General features: G+C 33.3%; 1 protein-coding gene across 1 annotated transcript in view; it reads right to left on the reverse strand.

Annotated features, from left to right (window-relative positions):
* Positions 1-16,290, reverse strand: part of LOC143054216 (MAM and LDL-receptor class A domain-containing protein 1-like) — a 114,010-nt gene that overhangs the window by 87,450 nt on the left and 10,270 nt on the right. Inside the window, exons 4-7 of the mRNA XM_076227144.1 lie at positions 6,933-7,037; positions 2,513-2,833; positions 1,414-1,527; positions 25-164 (exon numbers count right to left, since the gene is read on the reverse strand). Coding sequence (XP_076083259.1) covers positions 25-164; positions 1,414-1,527; positions 2,513-2,833; positions 6,933-7,037 — 680 coding nt within the window. The remainder of the gene's footprint in view (positions 1-24; positions 165-1,413; positions 1,528-2,512; positions 2,834-6,932; positions 7,038-16,290) is intronic.

Consider the following 16,290-nt stretch of genomic DNA (forward strand, 5'->3'; position numbering starts at 1 on the left):
CACATGAACTAATCTATCTTTTACCTGTAGTTTTAGAGAAACAGAGCGTCCTGTATTTCTATATCTAAATTTAAGGTTTTGATTTGTAGTGGCATTCAGTGGCAAGTAAAATTTAGCGATATCACCTTGGTTACCAAATGATGAATCTGCTGTCATCTCACCTCCTAAAGTAAACAAAGTAAGACATTTATATATGATAGCTCTTGTCTAATATATATGCTTTATATTAACTGCAATGAAGCTTAAAGGGGCATTCACTACGAGATATTAAAAAACAAGAATGTGTCCATAGTACACGAATGCCCCACGCGCATTATCATTTTCTATGTTCAGTGGACCGTGAAATTGGGGTAAAAACTCCATTTTGGCATTTTACTGGGGTTTTTTTTCTGTTTGAAAAACATTGGTTACTCCCTTCAAACAAAATAAATTTATTATGAAAAGATTTATATGGGTGAAATTCGCATCCTTACGAAAAAAGATATCGTGGTTCATACATGTGACTAATTTCGTCTAAAGCATAAATGGTTAAAATTAGAGGGAAAAATTGATACCATAAATAATTGTTTGCTCAACATCCATTTGCAAATAGTTCATGAATATTCAGGATGAGATCAAAATAATACATACAATAGTTGAAGACCTGACTGTGACTTTGAGATGAAGAACAGCAATAAAAGCACTGTTCCTTTGCTTTATGTGTGTTTTTTGCTGTGCATGTACTGATTTTGTGTCATAGATAGATATCCCATAATCCTTTGTTATAATTTGTATTAAAAGGTAGGTTCTTCAATGTGGTTGACCAGAATGAAAGCAAGAAATTAAATATGACAGTGGAGAAAGAGGGTATGTTAATATATAAGGGACAGAAATTTTGCCTTTTAAGAGGCAACATACTCACCCCTCAAGTTGTGTCATGGGTTCTTTCGTGCGAATAAAGCATGGTTCTCTCCCTATACAAACCATGTGACTTAAGGTCCCCATTCTGACAGGTCATGTTCGCATATTTATACATCTAGCTCAGAAATACAAATCCCCTTTTTAGCATCTGCTTTATAGTGGATGGTCCAGGTGACCATCTTTCTATACCCCACACATTATCCATTTGAATTAAAAAGATATTAAAAACAAACACAATAAATGTCACAATTTGAACTAGACCAAAATGCAATGCAAAATTTGTTTATGTACAAGTTAACAGCCTATATAATATTACTCCATCTGAATAGATTATTCTGATTAGGAGAGTATTTACTCTTACTTCTAAATAGTCTTAGAAGCAGCAGATACCAATTTGAAAGTTTTTTTTGTTTCACCAAGCATGGCATCAAGCTAACTCTCTTTCACTGAAAGATGGCACTCTACCATGACACAACCAAGGCAGTTTCACAAAAACCTTTGACCAATGATTACCTGCTGTATATGTCATATTCCACTGAAATGGTACAGGATCAATGATTCTGGAAGCACACTCTACCCTAACAGGACTTGTTTCGTTGAACCGACATATACTATAGGGGAAAGGCTCTGTCAAAGAAAAAAAAGGGGTTATTATTATGTTACCTTCTAGCTGTGTATATTAATATTGATACATACACAAACTGTTTCCAACAGAAATGTTGGAAAATCTTTTGAAAACGACAATGATGCAGATCTTAAATAAGTTTAAAAGAGACAACAACCCGACCATAGAACAGACAACAGCAGAAGGTCACCAATATATAGGTCTTCAATGCAGCGAGAAACTCCCGCACCTGGTGGCGTCCTTCAGCTGGCCCCTAAACAAATATATACTAGTTCAGTGATAATGGATGTCCTACTAATCTCCAAATTATACATTTGACTTTTTTTCACAATATTAAGGGAAACAACTCTTAAATGACATACACTAAATGACTCAAATGCAAACCCAACTTGTGTTTAAAAGTTCCTAATATTGTGTTTAAATTTTAAATGAATTGAAGGTTTTAAGCTAAATCTAAAATTTGGTTTGTGTGAATAAGAGATGATGTGAGGCAATTCACAATTAAAGAGATGTCCAAAAATTGAATTGTCTAGCTGGAGGGCATCATACAAAAAAAATAATAAGCACCCACACAGTATTCACTATTGAATTCTCTAAATCATCAAAATTTAAACAAGACATTGGATATTACAAATGTTTATTAGGGCTATTCCAGGGGAAAATATATGGGTGGTTGGACAACACTTTTTTTATACCCACCACCCATAATCTGTATTTTCATTTGTAACATAATTAATTTTATTTGCCTGAACCCCTAGCCTATAAAGCTATTACACAGAAAATAAAAGAAAAATGTGTCTAAGAACACGAATGCCCCCGCTCAAGCTTGCTTTTCAAACAAAAATGGGACGGACAAAAAGACGGAAGGTCAAGGGTAACAATTAATAAAAAAATGATATGTGTTGTCCAAACCTCCAATACTCTTTTTCCCGGGATAGCCCTATGTATTATTATAACACCACAGGGTTGGTTTTATAAACAACTTACTTGGGCATATCTTCTTTTGATTAACCTTTATCTCATAAATATTTGCAACACGATTGTAACTAGAAACTGGTGACACTAATCTTCCTCTGACCACCAAAGTACCCACTACAGATGAAGGTAAATCAAAACAAGCATGTGTTTCTCCAGATTCAGCATACCCAAGGTCATAGATCATATCTTCTGTCTCTAATCGGAATTGCATTTGTAAAGCCTTGGTTAAAATAGCCAGATTTATGTAAACGCTTCCACTAGATGGTGTTGTAAATTTGTTGGAACTTAGATTTGATGAAAAATTTCCATTACCTGAATAGAAGTTATAACCTGTGGAATAGAAAGCAATATTCATTCACACCATTTAATTAGTTCTCAAAATGATCCATACCTGGGTTAAAAATATACAAAAATTACAAATATTGTGTTTATTATACTATAGGGTTATTGCATGAATATTGGGGAATATTGTCCCGAGAAGAATTTTATATTGCACGAGCTTGCGAGTGCAATATATGTTCTACGAGGGACAATATTCCCAAATATTCATGCAATAACCCTTTTATTGTATAGCAATATAATATTTGAAAGTAAAAATTGGTTTAAACTAAGATTTTGTCGTTAATGACGTCATGAATTTTGAAGATTTATTGCATTAGTGCAATATTAAAATTTATTGCACGCTAACTTTTGGTTACGTTCTGTGGAAAATATTATATTGCTATACAATAAATTGTTATATTGCATTATCATTTTGTCAATAAATTGACTATCATTGGATAGAACTGAGTCTTTTGCAAATATTTAACAATTCAAAGAATATTCTCATTGGCAGAGCCTGAAAGGGGGTTTTTGTTTTAAAGACAATCATTAAAAATATAAAATGCAACATATTGTCAATTGATTGATTTTTCTTTGCTTAATGTCCAATAAAATACTTCTGCCTGTTTAGGATTAGAACAGATTAAAATTGGGGACTACTCATTGAAACAAGCTAAATATCTCTTGTGAGCAGCAGAAATCTTGCTTTCCATAAACTGTTGACACAGAGATATGCATTATCATTTTTTATAACTTGTCCATTCGGGCAAGTTGCAAGAAAATCAACTTGTCCAACTTCTAAACTCACTTGCCAAAATCAAAAGTTTAATAATGCTGCAAGTGTTCTGACCTACTGACACATTTATTAGATCATGTACAAACTCTAGACTTCTCAAGCATTCCTGATGAATATTAATCAAGGCAATCAGTTTATACACAATTCATTTGCAAAATTTTAATTTTATGTCTTTTTGACATATAATTGAGTGTTCCTATTAAGGTGCGTACACGAGTCCTGGACGCATGATTTTCTGTCTAGACGTACGGTATATCATTTACCCATGCATCTGTGGGACACGTCCTGGTTACACAAGCCGAGTCCTATCATTATCAAGATTATCCTTTAGCTGTTAAAAAGTGTTCGAAAATTAATGCTTCTTGTCAAAAAACTTTTACTTGAAGTTCCGTCATCATGCATGCTTGCAATGATGGTAAATTCCAAGTGAAACGAAAAGTGATGATGCAATTGATCATGTGATAAGCTTACTCTCATGCTAAAAAAACAGAGGAAATCAAAGTTTGTTTAACTTTAAGCATGTTTACCAGCAATATAGTTGTCATAGAAGCCAATTTATTATTGAATGATTACAAACCAATGTACTTAAATTGACACAACTCTTTGGAAATAATGTAAACTCAATAACTGTAGGTAAATAAAGGAATAAGTTCTAATTTGATGATCTTTCACTTGTCCTGTCAGAAAACTAATATGTTGATTCTACTTGTCCAACACCTACTTTTACTTGTCCCAGACAATCCGACAAACAGTAATGTTTAGCCCTCGCATGTCTCTCATTTTCTAATTTTGATGGTATAAAGCAAATGTTGAAATCAAAATGACAATATTCAAACATGCAAACTAGGCAAATCATTCAAAGTCAATGAACCATGACTGAAGGTGCTGCGGGCCAAATAACCTCCATGGAAATGTGAAATGCCAATGCTTATAATAAAATTGAGAATGGAAATGGGGAATGTGCCAAAGAGACAACAACCCGACCATAGAGCATAAAACAGCAAAAGGTCATCAACAGGTCTTTAATGCAACGAGAAATTCTCGCACCCGGAGAGGCGTCCTTCAGCTGGCCCCTTAACAAATATATACTGGTTCAGTGATAATGAACAACATACTAAACTCCAAATTGTACACAAGAAACTAAAAGTTAAAATAATACAAGACTAACAAAGGCCAGAGGCTCCTGACTTGGGACAGGCGCAAAAATGCGGCGGGGTTAAACATGTTTGTGAGATCTCAACCCTCCCCCTATACCCCTAGCCAATGCAGAAAAGTAAACGCATAACAATACGCACATTAAAATTCAGTTCAAGAGAAGTCGAGTCTGATGTCAGAAGATGTAACCAAAGAAAATGAACAAAATGACAATAATACATAAATAACATCAGACTACTAGCAGTTAACTGTATACCAAATATCATTGACTTATCATAAGTGGTTCCTTTTAAACTAACCTAAACACAAACTTTAACTTGTAAATTGTAAAAGTTTCAGTCAATGAAACATGACGAGGGGCTGTGGCCATATAATCTCCATGGAAATGAGACTTGCAAATGCCAATGCAACTGCATACCAAATATCATTGACTTAACATTAGTCATTTATCTTAAACTGATCTAATCAAAAACTTAAAAATGTCAATAATGCAAAACATTCAAAGTCAACGAACCATGACTGAGGGGGGAGCCAAACAATCTCCATGGGAATGAGATGTGCCAATGCTACTACATCTGTATACCAAATATCATTGACCTACCACTAATAGTTCCTCTTAATCTGACCTAATCACCAACTAATACATGTAAACTGAGTAAAAGTTTCAAAGTCAATAGACCATGACTGAGGGGGCGGGGCCAAATAATCTCCATGGAAATGAGATGCGCTAATACTAATACAACTGCATACCAAATATCATTGACCTACCACTAGTGGTTCCTCATAAAACTGACCTAATCACAAACTAGTACATTGTTGACGCTGCTGCAGACGGGAAAACATCGCACCTAAATCTCGCGTTTTTCGACTTCATCCAGGCCAGACAAAAATGTCATATACAGACCCCATAATAGATTTGCTACTATTGTTCTCTGAAGTGGAAGAGCTTAGCACTTTCACAATATGGGACATGATCCTTTTAAACAGATACAGGTAAATCAAATTTTTATACCAGAAAATCATTTGTGCATACATTCACTACTAGCTAGAGAAGTCACTTCCACTGTCTAATTTAGATTGGTACAGAGTTAAGAGCTCTGTTAACATGTTTAAAACTTAAGCTTTTGAAATCAAAACTTCATGTTTATATGTCTTTTTGATCGAGTTAAGCCATTTCAATTGATATTTTATAGTGTGTCTTTTTATGTTGTAATGTTACACTATTGTTTCAGTTGGCGCCTGTAAAAATCTGCTGCATTTGTATGCACCTGTCCTAAGTCAGGCCTTTATAGCTTGCTGTTCGGTGTGAGCCAAGGCTCACAGTGTTGAAGGCCGTACTTTGACCTATAATTGTTTACTTTTATACATTGTGACTTGGATGGAGAGTTGTCTCATTGGAACTCATACCACATCTACTTATTTATAATTAAAATAGATATAAATAAATTAAATATTAAAATATATGGTATAATTTTGACAGGTTTTCAAAAATTCAATTAATGCATTTAAGTCATTCTGTTCAGTAGTTCCTGATGAGAAATGAGGGTATAATAATATATTATCAATCGAATATTTTTGAGGATTTGTGATTCGTTAAAACTTGATCACATGTACATTTGTATTTACTCAGTTTGCACACCAATACTGTTGTGTTTAGCTTTTTGTAGGTCAAAAACAGCATATTGTACAGGGCATACAGCATGTTACTAAAAATACATTCAAGAAATCCCCAATTTTATATTGTTCGATGCAATATTTGTTGATTAATAATATAACAATTGTAGCCTTTGGTTGAGGTCAATTCGATTTTATATCGACCTCGGACTTCATCCTCAGTCTATATTACCTTGTAATGACCTCATATAAAGGCTATAATTGTATTATGCACTGCTTTAAATTTGTATTAGACTGACACCCTGAGTCAGACTTTTAAATGACAAACTAAAAGTCCACATTTTTTGGATGCATTAATACTCCTGATGCTGATCGAGCCAATCACTCCTGCATACTATGTACCTTGCAGAGAAGCAGAAAATATCAAATTTAAGATCAATGGTTTGGACTAGCCTACGATTAAATCTACAACATCCCACATTGAAGGCAACAAAACTACTACAAGACCACAGGTAAATAGGTCAAATAATGAGCATAACATACCCCTACTGTCTAATGACCATCCATCAACGGTATTATATGCTCTATAAGAGCAAGATCCCTGAAATAAATTTCCAAATCTACAATCGATGGTTGGAGTTCTTCCAACTGAAATAAAAACAATAGAAAGATAAGAAATATTTGTAAACGGTTTTGTTAAAATTTGTTGACCAGATGGCCACATTTTGGTAGTTCTTTTTTTTTTCAATTAAGAAATAAAGTTTACAGCAGAGTAAAGTGACTCAACAAATTCTGTAAATTCAGACTTTGTGAGCATGAATTATAATTTGCATTTTGTCATGAGTGGACAAAAAAGTGAGATTAATTATTTTTAGTGCCATTTTTACCCTATATGTATATTTCTGAACTTAACGAACTTTATGTTCATCATGTGCTGTTCAATTTAACTTGAGGATACCTATTGGGTAAAGCAATGAATGACTGTCATGTGACAATTGAAGTTTGGTATTTAAGGTGGTACCTAACACTACAGGGAGATAACTCTGTAAAATCAGCTAAACGTTTTAATTACGTTGAGTTGTTAAGGGAATATTAAGCTTCTCAATGATCAAAATTGGTGTTTGTCAAACTGCTATATAACCAGTGTAATTTTTCTGATAAAATGGTTGGTTCAAAATTTTTAGAATTTATATATTTTGGTTAAAGGGTCAAAGTAAATACTTTGTCAAAATTTAATGAAAATTAAACGAGCCAAATTAATTTTAGTGAAAGTGTTGGGTACCACCTTAAAAACATTTATGAAAAGTCCCTTCGTTATAATCAATGCTAATGTGATGCACAAAATGTATTAAGTCTGAAAGTCACCTGATAGAAAATTACCAAGTGAACTTAGACCAAGAAAAGGGATGCCAAATCAGCTAAGGAACCCCTAGTGTGCATTGAGATAATAACATATATGTCTACCCAGTCAGCTAAGGAACCCCTAGTGGGCATTGAGATAATAACATATATGTCTACCCAGTCAGCTAAGGAACCCCTAGTGGGCATTGAGATAATAACATATATGTCTACCCAGTCAGCTAAGGAACCCCTAGCGGGCATTGAGATGATAACATATATGTCTACCCAGTCAGCTAAGGAACCCCTAGTGGGCATTGAGATGATAACATAGTCAGCTAAGGAACCCCTAGTGGGCATTGAGATGATAACATAGTCAGCTAAGGAACCCCTAGTGGGCATTGAGATGATAACATAGTCAGCTAAGGAACCCCTAGTGGGCATTGAGATGATAACATATATGTCTACCCAGTCAGCTAAGGAACCCCTAGTGGGCATTGAGATGATAACATATATGTCTACCCAGTCAGCTAAGGAACCCCTAGTGGGCATTGAGATGATAACATATATGTCTACCAAGTCAGCTAAGGAACCCCTAGTGTGCATTGAGATGATAACATATATGTCTATCCAGTCAGCTAAGGAACCCCTAGTGGGCATTGAGATGATAACATATATGTCTACCCAGTCAGCTAAGGAACCCCTAGTGGGCATTGAGATAATAACATATATGTCTACCCAGTCAGCTAAGGAACCCCTAGTGGGCTTTGAGATGATAACATATACGTCTACCCAGTCAGCTAAGGAACCCCTAGTGTGCATTGAGATGATAACATATATGTCTACCCAGTCAGGAACATAAATATGTTTGTTTTATCAGCAACTTGAACATTTTCCCTTTGATCCTACTTCCTAGTATTTTTATTGTAGATCATGGACAGGACTTGATATTCGAAAATATAAGGCAATGACATCACCTATCATTAAAAACACACGTTCATGTCCATTTGCGTCAATTTATCAATGAAATACACTTCATTCATACAACCAAACAACAATTGCAATATTTTGTGTGTGTAGAATTTACTAACTATTTCTTATCTTTTCATATTCTTAACCAAAAGACTTTTTGTTAAGACGTATTGCCGATTAAAAAAAAAAGGCATTTTATTTTTCATCAGCTGGAATATCATCTTGAACTAGTGCCTGCCTCACTTAATATTCTTGCTGATAATGTTAGTATCAAAAACAAAAATGATAATCTTCTATATTTATCAGTAATGCCTTCTAGGTGTTCCATTTACTTGACAAAATATTGTTTTTTCATCTATTAAATATTTAATTAAGATCAAATGGTTTAACTTCCTGTCTGTGATAAATTCAGAAATTATTAGGAAACTAATGTTCCATCTCCCTCAGGTAAAGTTGACATTGGATGGTTTTGACTATTTCTTTTAAAGTCTTTTTTGATTATATAGCTTCTTAAGGGCATACAATACAGTTTCGATCCCATGATTAATTTTTTACGAAAATTTGCATACAAGCTATTTTTCACCTAAGCAATTCAAAAATGTAATAAAAAATATACCTTCATGTGCTACTTTAACTCTTTACCGTTCCTATGACCCGAATTCGGGTCATAAGCACTTTTTTGCATCAAATTTGGATTCAAACCTTAAATTCTTTGCCATTTGACTATCAACAGATTTCACCAAGGGCTTAAATGAAACCTGTGAGTTTCCACTACACGTTAAAATTACAGTTGTGTGTTTTGGGGTTGATCTTTGTGGTTGAATAAAGCAATTAAGCTATCATCGTTTGAAAAAAAATCAGCTAAAATTTAATAGAAAAAACTTTAGAATTGTGCTAATCTCAAATTATGAAAATATTGTGTTTGGTTGCTATAAACCGCAAATATCGGTCCGTTATGGATCTTTCTCTTTCAGGTTTGTGTTGAGACTTATAAAATGAAGGTTCATTGAGTTAATTTTTTTTATTAATTTCTACGAAAAACGAATACAAACAGTGAACATTGTCAACATGTAGTAATTTGCAGCAACTATTTCTTAGAATTTCTGCCCTTACCAGTAAAAACGTGCATATGGTGGTTCCAGAGGCCAAATAGTATAAATAAAATGCATTTCTTACTACTTGTGTTACTTGTTTTTGAATTAAAATCATAATTACCCCCCCCCCCCCCCCCCACACTTTTCCCCCTCTCATCACCCCTGGTTTACGGACCATACCACATTGTGTGTTCTTTCAAAGATGTAAAAAAAAAATAAAGTTTTTAGGTCTTTCTGAATATCTTGTTATATTCTAATATTTGTATGTGAAAGGTCAACAGAAAAATAAATATTACAAATAACATTGAAAATAAGTATGAATTTAATCAATTTTAACCGTCTGCTTCCGTAGCTGAGGGGATGCATCTGAGGCTAGAAATCAAGCGATCCGGGTTTGCATCCCGCAAGGATGAATGTGAAGTTTAAAAAAAAACCAATACCAATATTAAATAACCTGACTTGACTTTAATTTAATTCTAATTTCAAATTGAAAATGCTTTTTTCCTTGTGACAAAGGGATTCTGAAGCGGCAAGACTTTTGTTTTTCTGTCTTTTAAATGATTGTAGGGATTAGAGTGTGGATGCACTTCACATGCACAGTTTAGCTACGTTTTTTACCCAAAAAGCTCGAAAATAGCATTTTTGACCCAAATCACCCACATAACATGTTTGGCTATAAAAATTGCTGTTTCTCACATAAATAGACCATGCAGGGTTGTTTTTTTCTTAGAGATGTTATTTCTAACATTGTATTTGAATGCTCTGTTGGTACTATTTCCATAAATAAACTTCAACTAGAGGCTCTAAGGAGCCTGTGTCGCTCACCTTGGTATATGTGAATATTAAACAAAAGAAGCAGATAGATTCATGACAAAATTGTGTTTTGGTGATGGTGATGGTGATGTGTTTGTACATCTTACTTTACTGAACATTCTTGCTGCTTACAATTATCTCTATCTCTATCTATAATGAACTTGGCCCAGTAGTTTCAGTGGAAAATGTTAGTAAAAATTTACAAATTTTATGAAAATTGTTAAAAATTGACTATAAAGGACAATAACTCCTTAGGGGGTCAATTGACCATTTCAGTCATGTTGACTTATTTGTAAATCTTACTTTTCTGAACATTATTGCTGTTTACAGGTTATCTCTATCTATAATAGTATTCAAGATAATAACCAAAAACAGCAAAATTTCCTTAAACTTACCAATTCAGGGGCAGCAACCCAACAACAGGTTGTCCGATTCATCTGAAAATTTAAGGGCAGATAGATCTTGACCTGATAAACAATTTTACACCAGTCAGATTTGCTCTAAATGCTTTGGTTTTTGAGTTATAAGCCAAAAACTGCATTTTACCCCTATGTTCTATTTTTAGCCATGGCGGCCATCTTGGTTGGATGGCCGGGTCACCGGACACATTTTTTAAACTAAATACCCCAAAAATGATTGTGGCCAAGTTTGGATAAATTTAACCCAGTAGTTTCTGAGGAGAAGATTTTTTGTAAAAGATTACAAAGATTTACGAAAAATGGTTAAAAATTGACTATAAAGGGCAATAACTCCTAAAGGGGTCAACTGACCATTTCAGTCATGTTGACTTATTTGTAAATCTTACTTTGCTGAACATTATTGCTGTTTACAGTTTATCTCTATCTATAATAATATTCAAGATAATAACCCAAAACAGTAAAATTTCCATAAAATTACCAATTCAGGGGCAGCAACCCAACAACAGGTCGTCCGATATATCTGAAAATTTAAGGGCAAATAGATGTTGACCTGATGAACAATTTTACCCGTGTTAAATTTGCTCTAAATGCTTTGGTTTTTGAGTTATAAGCCAAAAACTGCATTTTGCCCCTATGTTCTATTTTTAGCCATGGCGGCCATCTTGGTTGGTTGACCGGGTCACCGGACACATTTTTTAAACTAGATACCCCAATGATGATTGTGGCCAAGTGTGGATTATTTAGCCCAGTAGTTTCAGAGGAGAAGATTTTTGTAAAAGATAACTAAGATTTACGAAAATGGTTAAAAATTGACTATAAAGGGCAATAACTCCTAAAGGGGTCAACTGACCATTTTGGTCATGTTGACTTATTTGTAAATCTTACTTTGCTGAACATTATTGCTGTTTACAGTTTATCTCTATCTATAATAATATTCAAGATAATAAACCAAAACAGTAAAATTTCCTTAAAATTACCAATTCAGGGGCAGCAACCCAACAACAGGTTGTCCAATTCATCTGAAAATTTCAGGGCAGATAGATCTTGACCTGATAAACAATTTTACTCCTTTCAGATTTGCTCTAAATGCTTTGGTTTTTGAGTTATAAGCCAAAAACTGCATTTTACCCCTATGTTCTATTTTAGCCATGGCGGCCATCTTGGTTGGTTGGCCGGGTCACCGGACACATTTTTTAAACTAGATACCCCAATGATGATTGTGGCCAAGTTTGGTTTAATTTGGCCCAGTAGTTTCAGAGGAGAAGATTTTTGTAAAAGTTAACGACGGACGACGGACGCCAAGTGATGGGAAAAGCTCACTTGGCCCTGTGGGCCAGGTGAGCTAAAAATGGACATTTTGTATCGAAATTTTACAATTTTCTGAGTTTTTTGTTGTTGTCACGTGACATTGGACTGATTATCACGTGATCAAAGATGATATATTTTTTTTACAAACCTGTCATTAATATTACTGAAAAACTATTTTCTATAAAAAGTCTGAGTTGATAAGCCTACTAACAGTAATAAGAAAGTTATGATTGATTGAAATTTGATCGTTCCTAAGCGGCAAAAATAGTGCAATTTTTGCCGAATGGTAAAGAGTTAAACGTCAATTAACTCTTTACTGTTCCTATGACCCGAATTCGGGTCATAAGCACTTTTTTGCGTCAAATTTGGATTCAAACCTTAAATTCTTTGCCATTTGACTATCAACAGATTTCATCAAGGGCTTAAATGAAACCTGTGAGTTTCCGCTACACGTTAAAATTACAGTTGTGTGTTTTGGGGTTGATCTTTGTGGTTGAATAAAGCAATTAAGCTATCATCATTTGAAAAAAAAATCAGCTAAAATTTAATAGAAAAAACTTTAGAATTGTGCTAATCTCAAATTATGAAAATATTGTGTTTGGTTGCTATTAAACGCAAAAATCGGTCCGTTATGGATCTTTTTCTTTCAGGTTTGTGTTGAGACTTATAAAATGAAGGTTCATTGAGTTAGTTTTTTTTTTATTAATTTCTACGAAAAACGAATACAAACAGTGAACATTGTCAACATGTCAGTAATTTGCAGCAACTATTTCTTAGAATTTCTGCCCATACCAGTAAAAAACGTGCATATGGTGGTTCCAGAGGCCAAATAGTATAAATAAAATGCATTTCTTACTACTTGTGTTACTTGTTTTTGAATTAAAATCATAATTAACCCCCCACCCCTTTCATCACCCCTGGTTTACGGACCATACCACATTGCGTGTTCTTTCAAAGATGTAAACAAGTTGCTTTCTTTAAAAAAAGAAAAGCAATACATGAACCTAAGACCGCTGACTGCCGGTGCCGGGTCACCAAAAGATTGTTGCTGAATTTGTGTTTGCTTTGAAATGAAATAATTGACTGTGAATAGAAGAAGCCAGATGAAAGTATATATTTACAGCTTCTGTTTGAATGGTTATTTTAAAGCTCGGCTATTTTATCTTTTACTTGGGAATGTACATAATTTTTCCGATTATAACCCTTTGGCAAATCCTGATTTCTACTAACCGGATGACTTATGCAAATTGCACAATTTAACTATCGCAATTTAAATTTATGCACTAAGTTTGCTTTATAATCTGGAATTCTGGATGCATTTATTTTAACTATCATGATATCTTTATATTTTGTTTCCTACATGAATGCCTTTATGTTCTCAACTCGTATTTGAAGCTGTCTTTACTCATGGTAGATGTTGTATGTGGTGAAACCTGTGACATGCAATTGATTGGGAACTCTTGTGAAGAGACGTTTTTGGGTCTCATAAAACATCTCAAATTTTAAGGTTTCCTGATTTTACAGGGTAGTTAAGTTTTGCTGAAGAATTTATTAATTCAGAAATTTATGAATACCTGTACACACTTTTAAAATAACCAATTTATATAAAAAGGTATGTAGATATAGAAAGATACAAGAATTAAAATGATGTTCGCCAGACACGAGTTAAGTCTAAAAAAAAAAGCATCAGTGACGCTCGAATGAAAAAAGTTAAAAGGCGGCTAAATACATTACAAAGTTAAGGACTCTATTCCTTGGGTAGACAATCTTTAGCTTTTCGAAAAGGTCAAAGTTTATAGAAAGTTTACAGTGACTCAAAAAAGAAACAAAAGAGAAACAACTCGAGGTTAGAATACCGTTAGTAATGATGACCGTGCTTGAAAGTAACATGTAAAGCTCTTTCTACCGTGTCCTGATTTTATAGATAACAAAAACGAAAATAAGCTTTCACGAGTGAGTTTTGAAATAGGATTGCATGCAAGTAGTATTTTAGTGCACGAAATAGTAAATAGGAAAAAAAAGAATACGCATTTGCGTCATCACATATCTTAAACTTATAGTTAATTCGAATGTCAAACGGCCTACATTAACGGTTTTGACTCCGGATTCATTGACATTTTATCCGGAACTTTTTAGAACGCAAACCGATAGTCTGCTCTTGAAATGTGATCTATAATGTGAATGAATCAAGACGTGAAGGATAGTTGGTCAACACAGTGAATACAATTTTCAAAACAGTACCATAGTACAAATATGTAGATGCTATAAGGTTAAACTATTAAAACAAACAAACAAAAATCTAATTAAAATTTTAATATAAACTAACGTTCCTGTTAGTATTTTTTTTCAAATTCTTTTGAATATATATAATATCAATAAACAAGAACGTCAAGTATTTACGGATGGACATTTTATTTATCGAATGAATCTATTTTTAAATTCTAACATTCCACTTTGTGAATATATTACCATACAAACTATAAGCAAAGACTTCTAAATCCATACTAAAACAATATAAAATAATCAACATTAATATAATTGTAATTAAATTTTGTTGTGATTATTGTAAATCATTTTACGATTGTTGTGAGCTGCAAGTATTGAAAATCATGCTTTATGATTAGAAAACACACAAGCACTTTTATTCACGACCGTTTAAAATTTAAATATTGAATAAATTTACCTAACTTTCCGTTTTATGGATATATAACAATACAAAAAAATAAATAATAATTACTCATAAAAGTTAAATACTAAAATGGTATGAAATAATTAACGTAGACATCAGAGTAGACGTATAATAATTATTTTTTTATAAACATTTTTTTTGTAGGATGCAAGAATTTATTTAGATTTAATTTTTATGTATTTAAAATACCAAAGCAGAGTACATGTATATTGTCATATAAAATACTTATTTCTTAATTGCAACTCTAAAAATATTCTGATTTCAATCATTGCTAGTTTCTTGAGAAACATAAATACAGTATATATCTTGTATATATTTCTTTGATTCCGATTGAATTAAATACTTTTGATAAGAATATTATCTTTCTGTTTTCCGATCTATTATCAATATTTTAATCAGAAGTTTCTCTCCCGTACGTCTATGATGAAATACACAGTATCCCGTGGTTAAATTTTCAAACATAATTAGTTTACATGTTATCGAGTCAACAGACAATACCACGTTATAATTGACCCAGATACACACGGTGTACAGCGGTTGTTTTAAAACAAATATAATTGCGTCGTTAAGGTACATCAAGGTACCATATCAAAGACGTAGATAACAACCTGTAAAGAACCTGTATAAATAACCGAAAACTTTCGAGACGTTCCGAGAATTTTATTCTGACTTCCGGCCGAGAGATATCGAGTGGCCCATAGACACATCCAAAACTCACCAATATATAAGCATGAACCCCTCAAGGGGTTCATGTAAAAAAATAAAGTTTTTAGGTCTTTTTGAATATCTTGTTATATTCTAATATTTGTATGTGAAAGGTCAACATAAAAATAAATATTACAAATAACATTGAAAATAAGTATGAATTTAATCAATTTTAACCGTCTGCTTCCGTAGCTGAGGGGATGCATCTGAGGCTAGTAATCAAGCGATCCGGGTTTGCATCCCGCAAGGATGAATGTGAAGTTTAAAAAAAACCAATACCAATATTAAATAACTTGACTTGACTTTAATTTAATTCTAATTTCAAATTGAAAATGCTTTTTCCCTTGTGACAAAGTTAATTGTCTGTCTTTTGTTTATAGACATTTATAGAATAATAGAGACATACATGTTAAGATAATCTATTACAAATCGATAACTATGGGATTCTGAAGCGGCAAGACTTTTGTTTTTCTGTCTTTTAAATGATTGTAGGGATTAGAGTGTGGATGCACTTCAGATGCACAGTTTAGCTACGTTTTTTACCCAGAAAGCTCGAAAATAGC

Source organism: Mytilus galloprovincialis, chromosome 12 (assembly GCF_965363235.1).
Source record: "Mytilus galloprovincialis chromosome 12, xbMytGall1.hap1.1, whole genome shotgun sequence".
Lineage (NCBI taxonomy): Eukaryota > Metazoa > Mollusca > Bivalvia > Mytilida > Mytilidae > Mytilus > Mytilus galloprovincialis.